Source organism: Bombina bombina, chromosome 6 (assembly GCF_027579735.1).
Source record: "Bombina bombina isolate aBomBom1 chromosome 6, aBomBom1.pri, whole genome shotgun sequence".
NCBI lineage: Eukaryota > Metazoa > Chordata > Amphibia > Anura > Bombinatoridae > Bombina > Bombina bombina.
The window spans coordinates 492,121,132-492,143,797 of NC_069504.1; the positions used below are offsets into that span (position 1 = coordinate 492,121,132).

The window sequence follows — 22,666 nt, forward strand, 5'->3', positions numbered from 1 at the left end:
CGGGTCAGGCCCCGCCTCAGAGAATTACAGCTCATTCTACTAGATCAGTCTCCACTTCGTGGGCCTTTAAGAATGAAGCTTCAGATTAGCAAAGCGGCTACTTGGTCCTCTTTGCATACATTTACTGAATTCTACCGTTTTGATGTATTTGCTTCTTCAGAAGCAGTTTTGGTAGAAAAGTTCTTCAGGCAGCTGTTTCAGTTTGATTCTTCTGCTTTTGATTTAAATTTTTTTCTTTCATTTATGAGAATAAACTTATTTTTTTGGGTTGTGGATTATTTTTTTCAGCGGAAAATGGCTGTTTTTATTTTTATCCCTCCCTCTCTAGTGACTCTTGCATGGAGTTCCACATCTTGGGTATTGCTATCCCATACGTCACTAGCTCATGGACTCTTGCCAATTACATGAAAGAAAACATAATTTATGTAAGAACTTACCTGATAAATTCATTTCTTTCATATTGGCAAGTGTCCGTGAGGCCCACCCTTTTTATGGTGGTTATGATTTTTTTGTATAAAGCACAATTATTTCCAAATTTCTTTTGTTGATGCTTTTTACTCCTTTCTTTATCACCCCACTGCTTGGCTATTCGTTAAACTGAATTGTGGGTGTGGTGAGGGGTGTATTTATAGACATTTTGAGGTTTGGGAAGCTTTGCCCCTCCTGGTAGGATTGTATAATGAATTTATCAGGTAAGTTCTTACATAAATTATGTTTTTTAGTAGACAACCCAAAGTATTGATCTAGGCCCATTTTGGTATATTTCATGCCACCATTTCACCGCCAAATGCGATCAAATAAAAAAAACGTTACATTTTTCACAAACTTTTTCACAAACATTAGGTTTCTCACTGAAATTATTTACAAACAGCTTGTGCAATTATGGCACATATGGTTGTGAATGCTTCTCTGGGATCCCCTTTGTTCAGAAATAGCCGACATATATGGCTTTGGTATTGCTTTATGGTAATTAGAAGGCCGCTAAATGGAGCTGCGCACCACACGTGTATTATGCCCAGCAGTGAAGTTGTTAATTACGGAGCTTGTAGTGTAGTAGACACCCCCAAGTATTGATCTTGGCCCATTTTGGTATATTTCATGCCACCATTTCACCGCCAAATGCGATCAAATAAAAATCGTTTTTTCACAAACTTTAGGTTTCTCACTGAAATTATTTACAAACATCTTGTGCAATTATGGCACAAATGAGGTTGCTTTCTGGCAATTAGAAGGCTGCTAAATGCCTCTGCGAACCACACTTGTATTATGCCCAGCAGTGAAGGGGTTAATTAAGTAGCTTGTAGGGAGATTGCAGGGTTAATTTTAGCTTTAGTGTAGAGATCAGCCTCCCACCTGGCACATCCCACTCCCTGATTCCTCCTAAACAGCTCTCTTCCCTCCCCCACCCCACAATTTTCCCTGCCATCTTGATTACTGGCAGAAAGTTTGCCAGTACTAAAATAAAAGGTGTTTTTTTTTTTTTTAATAATTATGTAGCTCTGATAGACCCCCCTAAGCCCCCAACCTCCCTGATCTCCCCCAAACAGCTCTCTAACCCTCTCCCCACTACCTATGTGCTGCCATCTTGGCTACCCATTTTGCCCCCCCCCCCCCCCAAAAGTTTTTTTATTTGTTTAAAAATAAATTTAATTTTACTTTAGTGTAGCAGCCCCCCTCAAAATCCCCCTCCCAGATCCTATGATCCTTATTTTTTTTCCTCCATCCTTCCCATTAATTTTCATTGATGGCAGTGGTTGCTGCGCACGTCCCCCGCAGGCCCCCCCCCCCCCCCGCAAGCTCCATGGCACCCGGCGTGCACATTGCACATAGAGGAAGCAAACAGCTTACGTCCTATGGCTTTGCAAACAAGCTCATCCTCCTTCCCTTACTGACTGGTGGAGTCATAATCCAACATACTTTGGTTCTAGAATGATTCCATTACTTGTGCTCAGATTGCCTAGATATATACAAGATGATTTTAGAATTAAGTAATCTGCTAACCCGAGATCACAGGATTTTCTTTCAGACATGGTCCAGGCAATGTTCAGACTATGCTTTGATCTAATATATTTATAAAAGGGTTTTACAAATTATTTGGCCAGACTCATAGCGCAATATGCATCAATGTATATGGAATGGAGCTTTTTATACAGGAGAAATGTGCAAATTGTTTTTGTATATTTTGAGTTCTCAATAAATGTGTTATAACAAATCTGGGACTGGTGATGCATGTATCTGTTTATTATTATTATAAGATATACATAGTTACTTAGTGCAATGTAACAAATTAATTAGGACTGCATCTAACGATTATTTTCATAATCGATTAATCGGCCGATTATTTTTTCGATTAATCGGATAAAAAGAGAATCAATAATAGTTTTCTATGTTTTAAATAAAATCCACATGAGTGTTACAAATATAAACTTCAGACTAAAACTTTACATTAACACAACTGTTTCTTCAATTTTTAAGCAGCAGAGCACAGTTTTATAATTAAACAAAACTACAAACTGTTTGAAAAGAGGTAGAACAAGAAAGAGTTAGACTATCACTGTTAATAACATTCTGTTATTCACTCTTTTAGAAACTTTTCATTGAAATGCAAAAATCTCAACATGTCCACATGCTCCTGGCTGGGGCTGGTTCTCTGTTTGCAGCTATATTTCCTGCAGCAGAGAAAAGGCTGTTGAGGTGTATAAGTAGGGTTTTGCCAATTTCACCAAAGTGGGATATTTATCTTTGTTAGCTCTTCACCAATGCTAAGTGTTTTCTACCTTGGCAAGGGGCTTTTCAATAAAGTAACCCTTGACTTCATTCTAACATAAAAATATCTTGAATATCTATATGCAATGGTAAATAACCAGCTATAAGGTTAGGGGAAATATCTAGTCCGCTCTAAAAATAATGTATATATACTTATGAAGGTTGAATCTGGTACATATCACAATTTATTACAAATATTAAAAAATACAAAATCAAAAGCGCTAAGGACTGTATATCAATAACAGGACAAAGCCTTACACATTTATTTATACAGTACATATAATCAGTAATAGCAAGCAATACGCTAATAATTGTGCAAACAGATAATAGTGCACATCAATTTAAATAACTCCCATCAATCTAGGGCTAGGTGTAAACAACAAGCTTGGCACTATATAATGAAAAGCATAGTTCCAAATCACCAGATTTAATATAAACAATCCTAATGATGACTATTATATCTGGGTTGCACATAAGCCTGGGGTAGTTGTAAACTTATACTGTCCTGAAAAAGTGAAAAGTAGACGTCTATAGATGTTCTTTAGGCTAAGGACATAACCATGAAATACAATACCATGTGCAGGAGCTCAGTGTTATGAAGCAGCTGGAGTTGTGCACAGACCAACTAATTGCAAACCAACTAATTGATTATGAGATTCGTTGACAACTATTTTCATAATTGATTATTATCGATTATGACAATTAGTTGTTGCAGCTCTAAAATGAATACAACTTAACTCTGTGTCTGGACTGATTATACTTCTAATATAACATGAAGACAATTGTATGACTATCAAATAGATAATGCCTTGCACAGAGTCATGGCAATAATGGATGCATTCAAATATGTCCTATTACTAAGGCTAATCTCCGGTTATCTGGGTGAAGGTATAGGATTCTAGCATGATATTTATAGTTAAAGGGACACTAAACCAACATTTTTTCTTTCACAATTCAGGTAGTGAATACAATTTTAGACAACATTCCAATACTTCTATTATCTAATTTGCTTTATTCTTTAGATATCCTTTGCTGAAGAAATAGCAATGCACATGGATGAGCCAATCACACGAGGCATCTATGTGCAGCCAGCAACCACTAAACCTATCCAGATATGCTTTGCAGCAAAGGATATTAAGAGAATAATGCAACATAGATAATAGAAGTAAATTAGAAAGTTGTTTAAAATTGCATTCTCTTTCTAAATCATGAAAGAATTTTTTTTTGTTTAATGTCCCTTTAAAGAATATATTCTATGCACAGGACAAATCCAAATATGAATGTACTTAGTTTCTTAGGACACCAAAATGCATATATACTATATCTTACAATTTGTTTTGCAATATCATTTGGATCTTTCTTTTATAATTGTATTCACTCTGCATTAAAAAAAAGTACTGTCAATTTGTTAGTGATTTTGATATATACATACATGCATACACTTGAAAAAGCTGGGCTTCAGGGTTTGGGTTTTTGTCTGGAATTATATCAAATCTGAGCCAATTTTGATGATGATAGCTACTCAAGTACATAAGCTAAAATGGGTAAATAACATTTTAAAGATGATTTATTTATTTGTGTATAGGAAACACGCCAGAGAGAAGGGATTGTGCGGTTAAACCCTTTACAGGAGCCACTACTTTCTGAGCTTCTGAGTGGAAAATTCACAGTGCTGGTAAGAAGTTTTTAAAGAGCAACAATTGTGGAAAGTAATTGCATTGCAAATAAGTTCTAAAGAATAGGCCATGCAGCAAAAAGTGAACAAATTCAGAATGATGTTCAGTGTTCAATTCTATACTTGTGTTTCCTCAGAGTGTTAGGGCCCCAACTGGAGCCTCTATAGCCATCTTCACTGCAAAACTACATCATCCAGCTCGCAAGAATAGTAGGGAGGTACAGCACACCGTACTCCAGGCTTTGTTCTACCTGCTGGATCGTGCCATGGAGAGGTAGGTCCATTGGAGCAGTTGGGAGATCGTTGTGTGTGTGTGTGTGAGACTCAATACTAGATGTAGTTTTTTTGGGGGGGGGGTTAAATAGATTTTATTAATATTTTCAATGTTACAGACATTGAAATGACAAACATATCAGATCATAAAAATGGACAATTAACAGTAAGTTGAATAGTTTTCTAGTTACAAAACATACCATGTTTCAGTGGGTAGATCATGGCCTTAAGTTCCCATTTTAAGGAGAACAAGGTGTCCAACTGTTATATATTTATTGATCACTTGCTGTCATCTTAATGTTAAAGTAAATTACATAAACCGATTGTAACACTTATTCAATTTAACACTTTTTGAGTAACAAAGTGATAGAAAGGAGGGAGGTACAGGGGAGAGGAAAATTGACTGTAACAGTGTGGGTGAGGGGGGCGATAGTATTTTTGGTTAATTAAAGGGTGGTGAGGGCGGGTACAGGTGAGGATGGGGTTAAATGGGGGATTGAAGGTATTTCAGGTCCAATTGCTACCGGGTCCAAGTATAGCTAGATTTTGAGCCTGCTCCACAGGTCAAACATTTCCTCATGATAGTCAAGTTTGTCTATTTTTAGGCAATGGAAGCTTTCTAATTGTAGTAAGTCAGAGGTTTGTGTGTACCATTCCTTTAGTGAGGGGGGAGTGCAGGATTTCCAATGTTTGGAAATCAATTTTTTGGCACTATTAATCATTTTGAGGAGGAGTGAAATTTTTATGTTTTGCAGTTTGAGTATTTCTAGGAACAATAGTGAGTGTATGTTGGGTGTTATAGTGGTATCTATGACTGTGGACATGGAATTGAATACGTCTTTCCAATATTCTGTGACGAGAGGGCATGTCCACCAAATCTGGTGCATGGAGCCTCTTGGACCGCACCCTCTCCATCATTTGTCGTTAATGTGTCTAGAGGGGGTTAAGTAACAACGACTCAAGAATTTGAAATGTACTTCCTGTATATTAGCAGATGACGATGCTTTAGCCGCCATTTGAAAAGACCTATGCCACGTTCTTGGCTCAGGTTCTGTACCTATTTCTGCGCACCAGGCCCAGGCGTAGGAAGGTAGTGTTTGCTCATCAGGGACTAGATGTAGTTCTATCTGTGCTGAACAGTAATGTTAGTGTTCTGCATTAAAATTACAGAGATGGATGTTGCACTGTTCAGGGGTGAAAATAAAGAAATGTCTATAAGGGTGTTTGTAAATGTTCAGTATTAGAGTAGAAAAGAGGCTGCACAAGGTATATTAGTAGTATAGCAGTGAGTGGTTTCCACGTGTTTATACAGTACCAAATATCAGAACCTTGTATGCAATCTTGGTACTGCAAACAACAAATATTTTATCTTCCCTCTTAATGCCATTCTCACTTTACTTACTGTGATGTCTGGATTTAAGTGCGCCTCTAACTGGGCAATAGGTGCTGATCCCCTGTATTGTTGCCTGAAAGTAAGATTGAAAACTGTCCATATATGTAAATACTCTCCCACCCAGTCCCTCTTTGCTGAAAACCAGTTTCTCTCCACCCTTCTTGTTATTAATATACAGTTTTCATGAACTGCCCCACTTATGTTGAATTCCCTACCTTGCTCTGTAAAAGTAGTTCTCGGAGCTCACCTGTTCTTGGCATTTTATCTCACAAGCAAGCTATTTTGTAGATCACTTTGTTTTTAAAGGTGGTAAACATAGGTGCTAACTCCCAAAAAGGGTCCTCTGTTGTTCTCTTTTTATATATAACTTCTACTCTAATTATTTCCATAGCAATGCAGAATATGTTGGTGCTTAAAGGGACTCTAATGTATTTTCCCCTTTAATGGCTTCCCAATTACTTGTTATACCAGCTGGATAGCATTAAATATATTAGAAATTTCTCCTTACATTTTATTTCTGTTGTAAGGACCCACATTGCTTATATAACCTATTGCTCATTAAATATAAAGAAATATAACATGAACAAGGAAGGTGTTGCCCTTAGAGCATAGCAAAAATTATGTAGACTGAAGATTAGTGACATTTCTAGGTTTAAAGTTCTTGGTTTAAAGAGACATTAAAAACTTTTAGATTGCAATATGAAATGTATAATTTATATATAGAAAACAACATTGCAATATACTTTATTTATTCTGTTATATTTGGCCTCATCAGAAAAGGGAAACCTAGGTTACAACATAGTGGTACCCATTGCCTTACGGACACTAAAATATTACTTTATTAATATTTAAACAATCATATTCAATATAAGTTTCAACATTTATTTTAGTGTTTAATGTCCCTTTATACATGTCTGGTGCTGTTTTATGATATTCCTTTTAAATTGTTCTAAGACTGCTAGTAGGATTTCAATGAAGTTTCCTAAGGAAGGAAGATGATAGAACAGTCCCTGCAATAAGTATATCCCCTTCTAATCCTAGAGTGCCCTAGTGCTCTTATGCACTGACATAAGGTGCAGTTCTCTAGCAAGTGTAGGGAGGGATGGTGCACACTCCGCATTCCTATTCTGGCTGAATAATGTGATTTCTTTCATGTAATTAGCAAGAGTCCATGAGCTAGTGACGTATGGGATATACATTCCTACCAGGAGGGGCAAAGTTTCCCAAACCTCAAAATGCCTATAAATACACCCCTCACCACACCCACAATTCAGTTTTACAAACTTTGCCTCCGATGGAGGTGGTGAAGTAAGTTTGTGCTAGATTCTACGTTGATATGCGCTCCGCAGCAAGTTGGAGCCCGGTTTTCCTCTCAGCGTGCAGTGAATGTCAGAGGGATGTGAGGAGAGTATTGCCTATTTGAATGCAGTGATCTCCTTCTACGGGGTCTATTTCATAGGTTCTCTGTTATCGGTCGTAGAGATTCATCTCTTACCTCCCTTTTCAGATCGACGATATACTCTTATATATACCATTACCTCTGCTGATTCTCGTTTCAGTACTGGTTTGGCTTTCTACAAACATGTAGATGAGTGTCCTGGGGTAAGTAAATCTTATTTTCTGTGACACTCTAAGCTATGGTTGGGCACTTTGTTTATAAAGTTCTAAATATATGTATTCAAACATTTATTTGCCTTGACTCAGAATGTTCAACTTTCCTTATTTTTCAGACAGTCAGTTTCATATTTGGGATAATGCATTTGATTTAATCATTTTTTTCTTACCTTCAAAAAATTTGACTCTTTTTCCCTGTGGGCTGTTAGGCTCACGGGGGCTGAAAATGCTTCATTTTATTGCGTCATTCTTGGCGCTGACTTTTTTGGCGCAAAAATTCTTTTCCGTTTCCGGCGTCATACGTGTCGCCGGAAGTTGCGTCATTTTTTGACGTTATTTTGCGCCAAAAATGTCGGCGTTCCGGATGTGGCGTCATTTTTGGCGCCAAATAATGTGGGCGTCTTATTTGGCGCTAAAAAATATGGGCGTCGCTTTTGTCTCCACATTATTTAAGTCTCATTTTTCATTGCTTCTGGTTGCTAGAAGCTTGTTCTTTGGCATTTTTTCCCATTCCTGAAACTGTCATTTAAGGAATTTGATCAATTTTGCTTTATATGTTGTTTTTTCTCTTACATATTGCAAGATGTCTCACGTTGCATCTGAGTCAGAAGATACTACAGGAAAATCGCTGTCTAGTGCTGGATCTACCAAAGCTAAGTGTATCTGCTGTAAACTTTTGGTAGCTATTCCTCCAGCTGTTGTTTGTATTGATTGTCATGACAAACTTATTAATGCAGATAATATTTCCTTTAGTAAAGTACCATTGCCTGTTGCAGTTCCTTCAACATCTAAGGTGCAGAATGTTCCTGATAACATAAGAGATTTTGTTTCTGAATCCATAAAGAAGGCTATGTCTGTTATTTCTCCTTCTAGTAAACGTAAAAAATCTTTTAAAACTTCTCTCCCTACAGATGAATTTTTAAATGAACATCATCATTCTGATTCTGATGACTCTTTTGGTTCAGAGGATTCTGTCTCAGAGGTTGATGCTGATAAATCTTAATATTTATTTAAAATGGAATTTATTCGTTCTTTACTTAAAGAAGTTCTAATTGCTTTAGAAATAGAGGATTCTGGTCCTCTTGATACTAATTCTAAACGTTTGGATAAGGTATTTAAATCTCCTGTGGTTATTCCAGAAGTTTTTCCTGTTCCTAATGCTATTTCTGCAGTAATTTCCAAAGAATGGGATAAATTGGGTAATTCATTTACTCCTTCTAAACGTTTTAAGCAATTATATCCTGTGCCGTCTGACAGATTAGAATTTTGGGACAAAATTCCTAAAGTTGATGGGGCTATTTCTACCCTTGCTAAACGTACTACTATTCCTACGTCAGATGGTACTTCGTTTAAGGATCCTTTAGATAGGAAAATTGAATCCTTTCTAAGAAAAGCTTATCTGTGTTCAGGTAATCTTCTTAGACCTGCTATATCTTTGGCTGATGTTGCTGCAGCTTCAACTTTTTGGTTGGAAACTTTAGCGCAACAAGTAACACATCATGATTCTCATGATATTATTATTCTTCTTCAGCATGCTAATAATTTTATCTGTGATGCCATCTTTGATATTATCAGAGTTGATGTCAGGTTTATGTCTCTAGCTATTTTAGCTAGAAGAGCTTTATGGCTTAAGACTTGGAATGCTGATATGGCTTCTAAATCAACTCTACTTTCCATTTCTTTCCAGGGTAACAAATTATTTGGTTCTCAGTTGGATTCTATTATTTCAACTGTTACTGGTGGGAAAGGAACTTTTTTACCACAGGATAAAAAATCTAAGGGTAAAAACAGGGCTAATAATCGTTTTCGTTCCTTTCGTTTCAACAAAGAACAAAAGTCTGATCCTTCATCCTCAGGAGCAGTTTCAGTTTGGAAACCATCTCCAATCTGGAATAAATCCAAGCCAGCCAGAAAGGCAAAGCCTGCTTCTAAGTCCACATGAAGGTGCGGCCCTCATTCCAGCTCAGCTGGTAGGGGGCAGGTTACGTTTTTTCAAAGACATTTGGATCAATTCTGTTCACAATCTTTGGATTCAGAACATTGTTTCAGAAGGGTACAGAATTGGTTTCAAGATGAGACCTCCTGCAAAGAGATTTTTTCTTTCCCGTGTCCCAGTAAATCCAGTAAAAGCTAAAGCATTTCTGAATTGTGTTTCAGATCTAGAGTTGACTGGGGTAATTATGCCAGTTCCAGTTCAGGAACAGGGGATGGGGTTTTATTCAAATCTCTTCATTGTACCAAAGAAGGAGAATTCCTTCAGACCAGTTCTGGATCTAAAAATATTGAATCGTTATGTAAGGATACCAACGTTCAAGATGGTAACTGTAAGGACTATCTTGCCTTTTGTTCAGCAAGGGAATTTTATGTCCACAATAGATTTACAGGATGCATATCTGCATATTCCGATTCATCCAGATCATTATCGGTTCCTGAGATTCTCTTTTCTGGACAAGCATTACCAGTTTGTGGCTCTGCCGTTTGGCCTAGCTACAGCTCCAAGAATTTTTACAAAGGTTCTCGGTGCCCTTCTGTCTGTAATCAGAGAACAGGGTATTGTGGTATTTCCTTATTTGGACGATATCTTGGTACTTGCTCAGTCTTTACATTTAGCAGAATTTCATACGAATCGACTTGTGTTGTTTCTTCAAGATCATGGTTGGAGGATCAATTTACCAAAAAGTTCATTGATTCCTCAGACAAGGGTAACCTTTCTGGGTTTCCAGATAGATTCAGTGTCCATGACTCTGTCTTTAACAGACAAGAGACGTCTAAAACTGATTGCAGCTTGTCGAAACCTTCAGTCACAATCATTCCCTTCGGTAGCCTTATGCATGGAAATTCTAGGTCTTATGACTGCTGCATCGGACGCGATCCCCTTTGCTCGTTTTCACATGCGACCTCTTCAGCTCTGTATGCTGAACCAATGGTGCAGGGATTACACAAAGATATCTCAATTAATATCTTTAAAACCGATTGTACGACACTCTCTAACGTGGTGGACAGATCACCATCGTTTAATTCAGGGGGCTTCTTTTGTTCTTCCGACCTGGACTGTAATTTCAACAGATGCAAGTCTTACAGGTTGGGGAGCTGTGTGGGGATCTCTGACGGCACAAGGAGTTTGGGAATCTCAGGAGGTGAGATTACCAATCAATATTTTGGAACTCCGTGCAATTTTCAGAGCTCTTCAGTTTTGGCCTCTTCTGAAGAGAGAATCGTTCATTTGTTTTCAGACAGACAATGTCACAACTGTGGCATACATCAATCATCAAGGAGGAACTCACAGTCCTCTGGCTATGAAAGAAGTATCTCGAATTTTGGTTTGGGCGGAATCCAGCTCCTGTCTAATCTCTGCGGTTCATATCCCAGGTGTAGACAATTGGGAAGCGGATTATCTCAGTCGCCAAACGTTGCATCCGGGCGAATGGTCTCTTCACCCAGAGGTATTTCTTCAGATTGTTCACATGTGGGAACTTCCAGAAATAGATTTGATGGCGTCCCATCTAAACAAGAAACTTCCCAGGTATTTGTCCAGATCCCGGGATCCTCAGGCGGAGGCAGTGGATGCATTATCTCTTCCTTGGAAGTATCATCCTGCCTATATCTTTTCGCCTCTAGTTCTTCTTCCAAGAGTAATCTCCAAGATTCTGAAGGAATGCTCGTTTGTTCTGCTGGTAGCTCCGGCATGGCCGCACAGGTTTTGGTATGCGGATCTTGTCCGGATGGCCTCTTGCCAACCGTGGACTCTTCCGTTAAGACCAGACCTTCTGTCACAAGGTCCTTTTTTCCATCAGGATCTGAAATCCTTAAATTTAAAGGTATGGAGATTGAACGCTTGATTCTTCGTCAAAAAGGTTTCTCTGACTCTGTGATTAATACTATGTTACAGGCTCGTAAATCTGTATCTAGAGAGATATATTATAGAGTCTGGAAGACTTATATTTCTTGGTGTATTTCTCATCATTTTTCTTGGCATTCTTTTAGAATTCCAAGAATTTTACAGTTTCTTCAGGATGGTTTAGATAAAGGTTTGTCCGCAAGTTCCTTGAAAGGACAAATCTCTGCTCTTTCTGTTCTTTTTCACAGAAAGATTGCTATTCTTCCTGATATTCATTGTTTTGTACAAGCTTTGGTTCGTATAAAACCTGTCATTAAGTCAATTTCTCCTCCTTGGAGTTTGAATTTGGTTCTGGGGGCTCTTCAAGCTCCTCCGTTTGAACCTATGCATTCATTGGACATTAAATTACTTTCTTGGAAAGTGTTGTTCCTTTTGGCCATCTCTTCTGCCAGAAGAGTTTCTGAATTATCTGCTCTTTCTTGTGAGTCTCCTTTTCTGATTTTTCATCAGGATAAGGCGGTGTTGCGAACTTCTTTTGAATTTTTACCTAAAGTTGTGAATTCCAACAACATTAGTAGAGAAATTGTGGTTCCTTCATTATGTCCTAATCCTAAGAATTCTAAGGAGAAATCGTTGCATTCTTTGGATGTTGTTAGAGCTTTGAAATATTATGTTGAAGCTACTAAATCTTTCCGAAAGACTTCTAGTCTATTTGTTATCTTTTCCGGTTCTAGAAAAGGCCAGAAAGCTTCTGCCATTTCTTTGGCATCTTGGTTGAAATCTTTAATTCATCTTGCCTATGTTGAGTCGGGTAAAACTCCGCCTCAGAGAATTACAGCTCATTCTACTAGGTCAGTTTCTACTTCCTGGGCGTTTAGGAATGAAGCTTCGGTTGATCAGATTTGCAAAGCAGCAACTTGGTCCTCTTTGCATACTTTTACTAAATTCTACCATTTTGATGTATTTTCTTCTTCTGAAGCAGTTTTTGGTAGAAAAGTACTTCAGGCAGCGGTTTCAGTTTGAATCTTCTGCTTATGTTTTTCGTTAAACTTTATTTTGGGTGTGGATTTTTTTCAGCAGGAATTGGCTGTCTTTATTTTATCCCTCCCTCTCTAGTGACTCTTGTGTGGAAAGATCCACCTCTTGGGTAATCATTATCCCATACGTCACTAGCTCATGGACTCTTGCTAATTACATGAAAGAAAACATAATTTATGTAAGAACTTACCTGATAAATTCATTTCTTTCATATTAGCAAGAGTCCATGAGGCCCGCCCTTTTTTTGTGGTGGTTATGATTTTTTATAAAGCACAATTATTCCAATTCCTTATTTTATATGCTTTCGCACTTTTTTATCACCCCACTTCTTGGCTATTCGTTAAACTGAATTGTGGGTGTGGTGAGGGGTGTATTTATAGGCATTTTGAGGTTTGGGAAACTTTGCCCCTCCTGGTAGGAATGTATATCCCATACGTCACTAGCTCATGGACTCTTGCTAATATGAAAGAAATGAATTTATCAGGTAAGTTCTTACATAAATTATGTTTTTGCTGCAACAGTGTGCAGTGCATAGCTTGTTGCTGGTCTGAGCATGGATGTCCACAGGACTTTTTCTAAGGAAGAAATGTGCCTGATAAACAGGCCTAGCAGTCTTAAAGGGCCACTAAACCCAAAATCTTTTTTTCATGATTCAGATAGAGAATACAAATGTAAAGAACATTACAATTTACTTCTATTATTTATTTTGCTTCATTTTTTAGATATCCTTAGTTGAAAAAAAAGCAATGCACATGGGTGAGCCAATCACACGAGGATTCTATGTGCAACAACCAATCAGCAGCTACTGAGCATATCTAGATATGCTTTTCAGCAAAGACTATCAAGAGGATAAAACAAATTAGATAATAGAAGTAAATTAGAAAGATGTTTAAAATTGCATGCTCTTTATAAATCATGAAAGAAAAAATGTGGGTTTAATGTCCCTTTAAAGCTTACACTGTACTTGTACTTAGGTGGTGCAGTAAAAGCATTGTTGTGACCCTCTTTTCACAATAGTGTTTGTGCCTAATAAAGCCTTTTGCTATATTTTGGAAAGCTGATGAAGGAAAGCGTTACACTTCCTTATGTGTATTCCTCACTAGCACCAATAAAGGGTCTCAGCACTTGATCAAAGTTTTATAATGATACTGGTTAGCACAGATACAGGATAGTATGCTGGGTTAGTATATTTTCTACAGAGACACCTTATACACTTTTACTACTGGAATACCAGATGGTGCATTAGATGGACTAACTTTTGGAAATATTGAAGGTGTATTTTCCTTTTCTACTCTACAAAATGGATCTATGCATGTATGAATTCATAACATAAGATGTGTTAAGTACTGATGTAGCAGAGCACACTCTTACCTACAGTGTGGATACCCAGCGGCACGGCCTGGTGTTTATCTATGACATGGGAGGCAGTCAATACAACAACTTCGAGCTGGACCTAAGCAAGAAAATCTTGAGCCTGCTGAGAGTGAGTTACTGATGTTTTATTATATATTATAATTGTTTAATATCTTATTCATGTGTACAATTCAGGGGTTACAATAAAATAAAACAATGTGCGCAGGCGATATTAAGCACTCCACTGAGTAATACCAGCGAACACTAATGTGTGCTGGTATTACAAGCTAAGCTCGTTTCGAATGCAACCTCGCGTTAGCATTGCTAAGAAGCATTGTGCTCACGAGAGCGTGCTTCCTTAGGCTCCGATGGGAGCCTCGTTCTGATGCTGTCAGAGACGGCATCAGAACCTAAGCACAGCAGTTATAAATATATACGTATATGCTTATATACATATATACAGTTGAAATCAAAATTATTCAACCCCCATTGCAAATCAGGTTTATTGTAAAAATGTATAGACTTTCAGCTGTTTACAATGAACAACACAAACAAAAGCAATTGAAATAGCTCAACACAACAAATGCTTCAAGTGGTTTCCCCAAATTCAACTGAAAATGCAACTTTTAATGAATTCTGCAGTCTCAAAATTATTCAACCCCCTCAATAGAATCCCTCACAACAGCACAAATATGCAAAAAAGCAGTTGTCTCAATCACTCCTAATGCAACTAATCAAGGGCTTCATTAATTGCACCACGTGTGCTAGAACACATGAAATACCTGAACTGGCTAGGGGTTTGTTGAGTGTCAGGTTTGACTGCATGTTAGAAATATGGTTAAGTTTAAAAGAATGGTCCAAAAAGTTAAAGGGACAATTTTTTCTTTCACGATTCAGATAGAGCATACAATTTTAAGCAACTTTCTAATTTACTTCTATTATCAAATTTTCTTCATTCTCTTGGTATGTTTATTTTAAAAGCAAAAATGTAAGTTAAAATGCCGGCCCATTTTTGGTGAACAACCTGGGTTGTCCTTGCTGATTGGACAGCACCAATAAACAAGTGCTGTCCATGGTTCTGAACCAACAATTTGCTGGCTCCTTAGCTAAGATGCTTTCTTTTTCAAATAAAGATAGCAAGAGAACGAAGAAAAATTCATAATAGAAGTAAATTAGAAAGTTGCTTAAAATTGCATTCTCTATCTGAATCGTGAAAGACAAAATTTGGGTTCAGTGTCCCTTTAAGAGAAGAGATCAATGTCCTCCACAAACAAGGAAAGGGATACAAAAAGTTAGCGAAGGCACTGAATGTTCCTAGAGACACCATTGGAAGTATAGTTCGTAAGTTCAAAGTTAAAGGAACAGTGGTTACACTACCTGGACGGGGTAGAAAAGGAAGCTATCAATGGCTGCAAACAGATTTCTAAGCAGGCAGGTTGAAAAAAAACCTTGAGTGACTGCAAAAGACCTGCAGCAGGACTAGGTGGCAACAGGCAGTGAGGTTTCAGTTTGCACAGTAAGGCGTGTACTGAACGCAGAAGGTTTCTATGCTAGAACTCCAAGATGTACACCACTATTGACCCAAAAGCACAAGAAAAGTTAACTCCAATATGCTCAAAATCATATATATATAAACCACAGAAATTTTGAGATACTGTTCTGTGGAGAGATGAAACAAAACTGGAACTTTTCGGCCCAATTGATAAACGGTATGTCTGGAGGAAGAAAAATGAAGCATACGCTAAAAAGGACACTCTTTCTACAGTTATGCATGGTGGTGGTTTGGTGACACTCTGGGCCTGCTTTGCATCCTCTGGCACTAGAAACCTGCAGTGTGTGGAAGGCAAGATGAATTCTTTGAAGTATCAGGAAATCCCCGGAGAAAACGTCATGCCGTTTGTGAGGAAGCTTAAGCTTGGGCATCATTAGACCTTCCAACAGGACATTGATCCCAAGCATACTTCAAATTCTACCAAGGCTTGGTTGCAGAAGAAGTCCTGGAAGATTCTACAGTGGCCATCACAGTCACCTGACTTAAACCCCATAGAAAATCTCTGGTGGCATTTGAAGAAGGTTGTTGCTATACGCAAACCTAAGAATATTACTGAACTGGAGGCCTCAGATTCCTCAGGAACGCTACCAGAAGCTGGTGTCTGGCTATGCATCTGCAGCAGGTCATAACAGCAAAAGGGTGCTCTACTAAGTACTAAAGATGTTTGCCATGAAGGGGTTAAATCATTTTGAGACTCCAGAATTCATTACAAGTTGCATTTCAGTTGAGTTTGGGGAAAAACACTTGAATAATTTGTTGTGTTTAGCTATTTCATTTGCTTTTGTTTGATTTGTTCATTGCAAACAGCTGAAAGTCTGTAAATTTTAACAATAAACCTTTTATGCGATGGGGGTTGAATAATTTTGATTACAACTGTAGTTATGTGTTAATATGTGTATATACACACATGAACACATAAATATATATGTATATAATTATATATATATATATATATATATATATATTTACTGGAATCACACAGTTCCCATAGGCCGCAATGTATAGTGCCGTTTTTTTTTCTAACCCCCGCCAACCTTAAAGCCCCAGACCTGCCTAGTGTCTATTTTGAGGACATTTGGGGCACTTTTACGAAATTAACCAGAGATCTAATCTCTGGTTAATTTTCTGAGCGCTAATTGCTACCGCACGCTGATGGTAGCAATAACCAGCCACTTGTAATGGTTGGTTATTTATCTTTGCTATAATTTAGCGTTCCACTTGTAATCTAGCCCTAAATCATTTTACGATTCACACAAAAATTGAGAGACTTAATGATTCAGGAGATCAGAATTCCCATCTATTAAAGGGACACTAAACCCAAATTTTTTTTTTCTATAATGATTCAGATAGAGCATGCAATTTTAGGCAACTTTCTAATTTACTCCTCTCAATTTTTCTTCGTTCTTTTGCTATCTTTATGTAAAAAGCAGGAATTTAAAGCTTAGGAGCAAGCCCATTTTAGGTTCAGCAGCCTGGATAGCACTTGCTTGTTGGTGGCTGCAGTTTGCAAGCCAATAAGCAAGCATAACCCAGGTTCTCAACCAAAAATGGGCTCTTAAGCTTTACGTTCCTGCTTTTTAAATAAAGATAGCCAGAGAATGAAGAAAAATTGATAACAGCAGTAAATTAAAAAGTTGCTTTAACTTGTATGCTATATCTGAATCATTAAATAAAAAAATTAGGTTTAGTGTCCCTTTAAGCCCACATCTTTCTTTTTAAAATGAACTGTACCCTGCATAGTGTCTTTAGAATGTTTTACCTTTCCCACTGTGTGTACCTGTGAGAGAACTGTGTTTCTATGATAGGGGGCTTTTCCAGCTCGGCTGAAGAAAGTTTTCATCGTGTCCCCCCCAGTCTGGTTCAGAGTTCCATATTCAATTATCAGTCTGTTACTGAAGGAAAAATTAAGGGAAAGGGTGAGTAATAATTACTTCTCATACTATAACATGCTCACCATTTTCTCATGATTGTCTGTTTCTCACACTGTTTCCCTCTCTCATCAGCTCTTCTCTGAATAATATTAACAACTATAATTCTTTGCATCTGTATTACACTCTTTTCTTATAAGATGATATTTATAATGTTAATTCCCCCCCCCCCACACACACACACAGGTACACATGGTGAGTATGAATGAGCTTCTCCAGCATTTGCCACCTCAGTGCCTTCCAGAGTCTCTTGGAGGGCTATTGCCCTGGGATCCTGGCACCTGGAACTGCCTCCTTCTTCCAGGCCGGGCAGGGAAGCCAGACCCCTTGGATGAGGTTGTGCTGGTGCTTGGACAGCCAATTGGAGGGAGTGTGCAGTGTCCAGGTCCTGGGAGCATGACCATACCTCAGCTGCAGGAGCATGTGGGCTGCATGGGGAGGCGTGGACTGTATGAGGAGTATGAGGAAATGAGAAGGGAACAACCAGAAGGGACCTTTACCGTGTCAATGTAAGTTGGATTTAATGGGAAGTATCTATGAAGTACTCTTGTGATTCCCATTGTTTTACTTTTCTCTTTTTTTTTACCCATTAATGTTTAACATCCACCTTTTGTTCTTTTCTTTACTCCACTACTCCCTACATTTCCCACTAAAACTCCTTTTTTTTTCTTATACCATAGAGCTGCGGTTAATCGGGATCGAAATCGCTATGGAGATGTCCCATGTCTGGACCAAACACGAGTGAAACTTAAACGTGTTAACTGGCATGAGGTAAGATGTGTATTTTCTAAATGGAAAAGAATATGGTGAGGGGTAAACAGCTGATATTTTTAAATGAAAAAAAGAGCAAATTGTGAGAGAACTGGATTTTTCAAACAAAAATGTAAATCTTAAGGAATTGTAGAAATATGAAGGTAGATCAATAAGTTATAATCCTAATTGGGAAGTTCTTTAAATTACTGCAGTGAAAGTATATTGTTCTATGTTATCCATTTTTCTTTGTTCTCTTTGTATCTTTATTTGAAAACGCAGGAATGTAAGGTTACAAGCCCATCTTTGGTCCAGCACCTGGGTAGCGCTTGCTGATAGGTGGCTAAATGCAGCCACCAATCAGCGAGTGCTATCCAGGGTGCTGAACCAAACATGGACCGGCTCATGAGCTTACATTCCTGTTTTTTTTAAATAAACATACAAAAAAAAATGAAGAAAAATTTGATGATAGGATTAAATTAGAAATTTGCTTAAAATTGCATGTTCTATATGAATCATGGGAAAAAAATGGCTTCAGTATCCTTTTAAGCTGTGTATTACAAAGACGAGAGCAGTTAGAGATAACTGTGAAAATTATACAGAATAGGCTATAAATATATATGTTACACAAAGCTGACAATGTGATAATCGTGGTCTGTTTCTGCAGCGCTCTGATTATATAAATGCAAGCTATATAGATGGATACCTACAGAAGAATATGTACATTGGGACACAGGGTGAGTGTTACTTATACATAAGTGTATGTGATACAGGGAGCAACGTATTTGTGATGTCCTAACATGGTTAGTGTTTTATGAGTATGTGTGACATAGTAAGTACAATGCACATCAGATTTAGTAAAAATTAGAATAGTTATCTGGAACAAACACATTAAACATTTTTTTGGGGTTAAGAAGTCTAAGGCCCCAATGATCCACGAGGTGGCGAGATATTCAATTGGGATTTTTCGCCATTCCGAAAAAGCCAGGGAAATATTCAGAATGGCTGACATCAGTTTCTTCTGTTAAGTGTGATCAGTCCACGGGTCATCATTACTTCTGGGATATTACTCCTCCCCAACAGGAAGTGCAAGAGGATTCACCCAGCAGAGTTGCATATAGCCCCTCCCCTCTACGTCACCCCCAGTCATTCTCTTGCACCCAACGACTAGATAGGATGTGTGAGAGGACTATGGTGATTTTATTTAGTTTATTTCTTCAATCAAAAGTTTGTTATTTTTTAATAGCACCGGAGTGTGTTATTCCTTCTCTGGTAGAGTTTGAAGAAGAATCTACCAGAGTTTTTACTATGATTTTAGCCGGAGTTGTTAAGATCATATTGCTGTTTCTCGGCCATCTGAGGAGAGGTAAACTTCAGATCAGGGGACAGCGGGCAGTTTATTCTGCAAAAAGGTATGTAGCAGTTTTTATTTTCTAACAATGGAATTGCTGAGAAAATCCTGCCATACCGACATTATATCATGTATGTATAATTTACATTTTAGTATTCTGGGGAATGGTACTTCACTGGAATTACACTGTGTATATAAGATTTTAGCCTAATAGAAATACAACAGGCTTTTTAATAATTCTTAATTATGTTAAACGTTTTTGCTGGAATGTAAAATCGTTTTCATTTTCTGAGGTACTGGGTGAATAAAATGTTTGGGCATTATTTTTCCACTTGGCAGTTGCTGGATCTAATTATGACAGTTTTTAATCTCTCTCACTGTTGTGTGTGAGGGGGTGGGACCTTTTTTGGCGCTTTTGCTACGCATCAAAAATTTCAGTCAAAAGCTCATTGTTTTTTCCTGCATGTTCCGGTTTATCTCTACAGAACCCAGGGATCTTCAAAGCTAATTTGAGGGAAGTAATCTAACAGAGCTGTAAGATTGTAGTTGACTGTGATAAAAAAACGTTTATTCTTTAACTTTTTTATGCCTCAGGGTTAGTTATTTCTTGCTACTGGGTACAAGCCTTTGCTAAGTTGCATTTTGTTTTACAAAGCTGATTGATTTCATCTGTTATATATATCAGTGCTTTTCAAGCACAGTTCGTTTTTTTCATTGTATTTTACTTGTATAGTATTTCCAAATTGCAAGTTTATTTGCTAGTTTGTTAAACATGTCTGATTCAGAAGATGAGACCTGTACTATTTGTACTAAAGCCAAGGTGGAGCCCAATAGAAATTTATGTACTAACTGTATTGATGCTACATTAAATAAAAGTCAATCTGTACAAATTGAACAAATTTCACCAAACAACGAGGGGAGAGTTATGCCGACTAACTCGCCTCACGTGACAGTACCTGCATCTCCCGCTCGGGACGTGCGCGATATGGCGACGCCAAGTACATCTGGGCGGCCATTACAAATAACATTACAAGATATGGCTACTGTTATGACTGAGGTTTTGGCTAAATTACCAGAACTAAGGGGCAAGCGTGATCACTCTGGAGTGAGAACAGAGTGCGCTGATAATGTTAGGGCCATGTCAGATACTGCATCACAACTTGCAGAACATGAGGACGGAGAGCTTCATTCTGCGGCTGACGGTTCTGATCCAAACAGATTGGATTCAGATATTTCAAATTTTAAATTTAAGCTGGAAAACCTCCGTGTTTTACTAGGGGAGGTGTTAGCGGCCCTGAATGATTGTAACACAGTTGCAATACCCGAGAAAATGTGTAGGTTGGATAAATATTTTGCTGTACCAACAAGTACTGACGTTTTTCCTATACCTAAAAGACTAACTGAAATTATTACTAAGGAGTGGGATAGACCCGGTGTGCCGTTCTCACCCCCTCCAATATTTAGAAAGATGTTTCCAATAGACACCACCACACGGGATTTATGGCAAACGGTCCCTAAGGTGGAGGGAGCAGTTTCTACTTTAGCTAAACGTACCACTATCCCGGTAGAGGATAGCTGTGCCTTTTCAGATCCAATGGATAAAAAATTAGAGGGTTACCTTAAGAAAATGTTTGTTCAACAAGGTTTTATATTGCAACCCCTTGCATGCATTGCGCCGATCACGGCTGCAGCGGCATTCTGGATTGAGTCTCTAGAAGAGAATCTTGGTTCAGCTACGCTGGACGACATTTCAGACAGGCTTAGAGTACTTAAGCTATCTAATTCATTCATTTCGGAAGCCGTAGTACATTTAATTAAACTTACGGCTAAGAATTCCGGATTCGCCATTCAAGCGCGCAGAGCACTGTGGCTAAAATCCTGGTCAGCTGATGTAACTTCTAAGTCCAAATTACTTAATATACCTTTCAAGGGACAGACCTTATTTGGGCCTGGTTTGAAAGAAATTATCGCTGACATTACAGGAGGTAAGGGCCACGCCCTACCTCAAGACAAAGCCAAACCTAAGGCTAGACAGTCTAATTTTCGTTCCTTTTGGAATTTCAAAGCAGGAGCAGCATCATCTTCCACTACTCCAAAACAAGAAGGATCTGGTGCTCGCTACAGACAAGGCTGGAGACCTAACCAGTCCTGGAACAAGGGCAAGCAGGCCAGGAAGCCTGCAGCTACCACTAAAACAGCATCAATTGAGGGCCCCCGATCCGGGATCGGATCTAGTGGGGGGCAGACTTTCTCTCTTCGCCCAGGCTTGGGCAAGAGATGTCCAGGATCCCTGGGCGCTAGAGATAATATCTCAGGGATACCTTCTGGACTTCAAACACTCTCCTCCAAGAGAGAGATTTCATCTGTCAAGGTTGTCGACAAACCAAACAAAGAAAGAAGCGTTTCTACGCTGCATACAAGAACTATTGTTAATGGGAGTAATCCATCCAGTTCCACGGTCGGAACAGGGACAAGGGTTTTACTCAAATCTGTTTGTGGTTCCCAAAAAAGAGGGAACTTTCAGACCAATCCTGGATTTAAAGATCCTAAACAAATTCCTAAGAGTTCCATCATTCAAAATGGAGACTATCCGGACAATTTTACCCATGATCCAAGAAGGTCAGTACATGACCACAGTGGACTTAAAGGACGCTTACCTTCACATACCGATTCACAAAGATCATTACCGGTATCTAAGGTTTGCCTTTCTAGACAGGCATTACCAGTTTGTGGCTCTTCCATTCGGATTGGCTACAGCTCCAAGAATCTTCACAAAGGTTCTAGGTGCTCTTCTGGCGGTACTAAGACCGCGGGGAATTTCGGTAGCTCCTTACCTAGACGACATTCTGATACAAGCTTCAAGCTTTCAAACTGCCAAGTCTCATACAGAGTTAGTACTGGCATTTCTAAGGTCACATGGATGGAAGGTGAACGAAAAGAAAAGTTCACTCGTTCCACTTACAAGAGTTCCCTTCCTGGGGACTCTTATAGATTCTGTAGAAATGAAGATTTACCTGACAGAAGACAGGTTAACAAGACTTCAAAGTGCTTGCCGCACCCTTCATTCCATTCAACACCCATCGGTGGCTCAATGCATGGAGGTAATCGGCCTAATGGTAGCAGCAATGGACATAG

General features: G+C 38.4%; 1 protein-coding gene across 1 annotated transcript in view; it reads left to right on the forward strand.

Moving 5' to 3' along the window:
- PTPN9 (protein tyrosine phosphatase non-receptor type 9) overlaps positions 1 to 22,666 on the forward strand; it is a 190,140-nt gene that overhangs the window by 88,176 nt on the left and 79,298 nt on the right. Inside the window, exons 3-9 of the mRNA XM_053717345.1 lie at positions 4,352 to 4,441; positions 4,579 to 4,715; positions 13,975 to 14,080; positions 17,308 to 17,418; positions 17,617 to 17,939; positions 18,111 to 18,201; positions 18,848 to 18,917. Of these exons, the coding sequence (XP_053573320.1) occupies positions 4,352 to 4,441; positions 4,579 to 4,715; positions 13,975 to 14,080; positions 17,308 to 17,418; positions 17,617 to 17,939; positions 18,111 to 18,201; positions 18,848 to 18,917 (928 nt within the window). The remainder of the gene's footprint in view (positions 1 to 4,351; positions 4,442 to 4,578; positions 4,716 to 13,974; positions 14,081 to 17,307; positions 17,419 to 17,616; positions 17,940 to 18,110; positions 18,202 to 18,847; positions 18,918 to 22,666) is intronic.